This window comes from Calypte anna, chromosome 13 (genome assembly GCF_003957555.1).
Source record: "Calypte anna isolate BGI_N300 chromosome 13, bCalAnn1_v1.p, whole genome shotgun sequence".
Taxonomy (NCBI): Eukaryota; Metazoa; Chordata; class Aves; order Apodiformes; family Trochilidae; genus Calypte; species Calypte anna.
In genome coordinates this window covers 9784134-9787567 of record NC_044259.1, presented here as the reverse complement: position 1 = coordinate 9787567, position 3434 = coordinate 9784134, and the positions used below count along the sequence as shown (strand labels likewise).

The 3434-nt window shown below is 41.0% G+C and overlaps 1 protein-coding gene across 1 annotated transcript; it reads right to left on the bottom strand.

The window, feature by feature from the left end:
- Positions 1-597: 597 nt before the first annotated feature.
- On the bottom strand, positions 598-2675 carry LOC115599068 (ovomucoid-like). Its single transcript, XM_030459207.1, has 4 exons — positions 2621-2675; positions 1766-1782; positions 1218-1333; positions 598-757 (listed from the first exon to the last, which is right to left on the bottom strand). The coding sequence occupies exons 1-4, from the start codon at positions 2673-2675 to the stop codon at positions 712-714; spliced, it is 234 nt and encodes a 77-aa protein (XP_030315067.1). The 3' UTR covers positions 598-711.
- Positions 2676-3434: the final 759 nt, after the last annotated feature.

Genomic DNA, 3434 nt, shown 5'->3' with positions numbered 1-3434 from the left:
CAGCTGGGAAACTGCCCTTATTTACCAATTGTCTTATAAGAACAAAAAAATGGGGCTAACCATGGAAACTGAAACAGTGACAAGTGATGAGCAACCCCAGGTACCAGCAAGACCCTCTGCACCTCCATAGCTTGTGCCTCCACCCCCCAGAGCTGTGACAACCTTGTGACTGTCTCTGTATGTTCAGGGTTGCCTGGGGTCTCTACATGATGCCAAAGTCTCCATCAGTAATTCAGCAGGTATTTCACAGAAATGGCTAGGGGGACAGACAGATCCTCTCAACCCAGCACTGTCTGTCCAAGATGCCCTTAGCCAAATAAATTGACTGGAGCATTGCACCAGGATGCATCTCCAGAGCTGGTTTTCCTTTGCAAAGCTAGATGAAAGCAGAGGACTTCAAGATTGCTTTTGCACTTAGAGCTGATTTTTTTCTAGATCAGAACAATGTATTCCTTCTCCCTATAATTTGCCTGTTAATACCTGCACCCCAGGATTGTTGTAGTGACGCAATCATGCAACATCTTAAGCAAAAACAGAATGAGACATATTATTAAAACGAGTCATAAATGCTGATGGCTTTTTTTTATTAAGCAGAGGTTACAAGAGGCATCAGGAGCATCCAAGCTTCAGGACAAGGCTTTAGGGGAGCACTGGCCATGAGGAGCATTACCAGGGAGCATTCCTCTTTCTGAGCTGAAGCCCAGTGAGAAGTTAACAAGCTGCAAGAGCTCTCAAGCGAAGAGTCCGACGGCTTCTCCTGCACAGAAAGGAATCAGGAACTCAGAGAAAGAGTATCTGGGCCCTTACTGCTTGTCTCTCCCTTTATGAAAGATTTATGATAGAGGAACTTAACCAAAACAGAATTTCTGAACACTATTCCAGATATTTCTTTTTATTACTAACATTCAAAGAGAAGATAATGACTTAATTTAGAGAAAGAACAAATAGTCTGTAGGAAATAGACTCTTTGCCAGAAGAAATCTCTTCAGTAATTATGTAGCAAGGAAATGAAGAACTCTACTAAATGTTACCTATTTATACCTAAGAGAAAGGAATTCCTGGCAAATGGTCCCAATAAAAACTTGACTTTTGCTAGTAAGAGAACAGACAAACACAAAAGAATTTGACCTCTCCAATCAGTCTCCAAGACTGATTGATTAGTTTAGGCTAAGTTAGTCCACCATTTAATTAGTGAAGAGATTTATTCTCATACGTACACGAATGCATTGCAGAACATGCATTTATTGGCATATGTTTGGCCATCAGACCCACAGTGTGGCATGTACTCCATAGAACACATAGGTCTGGGTACCCGGAAGCTGCGGCAGTATTCCTGTAGGTAAATGCAATGTATGTTCACAAAAAAAAAGAAAAAAAAAAGGCTCACAACAACAGACATGCAAGAAAAACGACATTCAGAGATATGTGTGCCACCACTCTCAGCTACCCCTCACAGCAGTGGCCTGCATCAGATGCTAAGAAAAAGCCCAGGGAGAGTTACCCTCAGCAATGAAGAGTCTGTGTAACCATCACAAATGGTTACTCTGAGAATAATTTGGTCACAGACTGAATACTGCACTACTCACTGAAACTGTCATCAGATGAAAAAGGTAATTTCACCCAATAATATCTGTGGCAAATATTGTTCAGACAGCTGGATGACTCAGGATTTTCAAATGCTTGATCACAATGCGATTAGTACAGATTTATGTGGAAACTGCTTTGAGAAAAGAAATGATGGCAAATAGAAAGATCTGTCCCTTACCCGCTGTGCATCAGTAGCTGGAAAAAAATGAAAAAAAGGAAATATTACCAAAAAATGCAATCCATGTGTTCAGTTAGAGTTAAAAACCTGTGAATACGTCCTAAATACACAACTTTCAATTCACTGTTTGCTAGCATATGACTTCTTAGACAAAAATAATTTCAGGCAAAATTTTGTGCTATATTAAATCTTCACAAGATTGATTCTGTAGTACAATTTTTTAATGAGGGCTACGGCCAAGATTGAAATGGGTGTACAAAATTAAAGAAGACAGAATCATTTTCCTTGGTTCAAAGGATGGAGCCAGACATGTACTCAAAGCTAAGCAAGTTATTAGAGCAAACAGGGTCATAAAGCTGGCAAGCACACAGAGGCAGCATCTTATATGGATTGCTACAATAGCTCCTAAGTAAGAGGAGTATTCAGTGAGGCATAACTTTTATAAAGCTCCTACAACTGTTCAGGCTCTCAAATTGCATCTCAGTTCAGAATGACTACAGGAAACGTTCGTTTTCATTCAGTAAAATAATCTGTGTTTTTGCAACATTTCAGAGGTTAAATACTGGATGTCTGAGTCTCCGGGTTGCACCACGTACATGTCACTTCTTTCATTATGCATAAACTAGCACTGAGAGTAGAGCTGTTCCCACAGTTGTTCTTACCCACTCAGTTCTGTTGCTAAAATATTACCCCATAAGTGATAGTCTTTGATGTCAAGTCTTTTCAACACTATATTTCTAGGAGTAAATAAGTCCTTGCAGAATGAAGTTGTCTCCAGTCTGAGGATGTTTTTGTGCTTTTAAAGACAGCCAGCACTTACTCAAAGGCAGAGCAGGAGGCAGGAAAGCTACTCACCTGTGATGCAGCAAAGGGCTAGAGCAAGCAGCAGCAACACACTGGCTGGTTTCATGGTGGCTGAAGCAGAGGAGAGCAGTCTGTGTGCAGAGGAACCTGTGATTTGCTGGGGAAATGGAGCTTTAATTCTGCCCTCAGCTGGCAACCATGCTTATATGTACCTGCGCATGTTGGTGTGTGTGTGTGTGTTTGTGTGTGTTCACACTTGGCTTAGCCACCTTCATCCTGAAGAAACAGGCTAAACTAGAAGTTTTAGATATGCTACATACACTCCCTGCGTTATATCCAGTGAAATATATGAGAGATTCCTTCTAAAGGATCATAAAAATTCCTGTGGGCTGAAGAGTAACTGTAAAAACCCAAGCAGCAACTGCTCTTGCGTTTTCTGCGTGCACCTATCAATGCCTAATTTATACATAGTGCTTTCTCATGAGAAAAATGTTGGATTAATGGCTTCCAGAGTGGAAAGTCTCTACTATTTTCATGTTTCATCCCAGCAGAACATCATTAAGTTACAGTGAAACCAGGAAAACAGCAAACTGGGAAGGCAAACAAGAGCGCCCCAGACACTGAAGGGAGTCCTTGGGCTGGACAAGCAATGGAGCAACTTTTGTGGGTGTATGCAAAGAAATTACAATAGTTATTTCCCCTAAAAGCCACTAGCATTGTGGGTTAGATTTGCAGTAATGGACTGATAGTTTGTTGATGACAGAATGATGTGAGACCCTAGCCTGGATCCCAGGAAAGCTCAACCCAATCTGGAAATAGCTGCTTCATCCATCTGCCTATCTCAATAGAAATCCTTTGTTTTACC

Excerpts from the sequence above, each read along its gene's own strand:
- LOC115599068 (XM_030459207.1), bottom strand. The coding sequence starts at position 2,675 with ATGAAACCAGCCAGTGTGTTGCTGCTGCTTGCTCTAGCCCTTTGCTGC. Across the intron at positions 758-1,217 it reads ATGTTCTGCAATGCATTCGT|GAGAAGCCGTCGGACTCTTC; the intron begins GTACGTATGAGA and ends CTTTCTGTGCAG.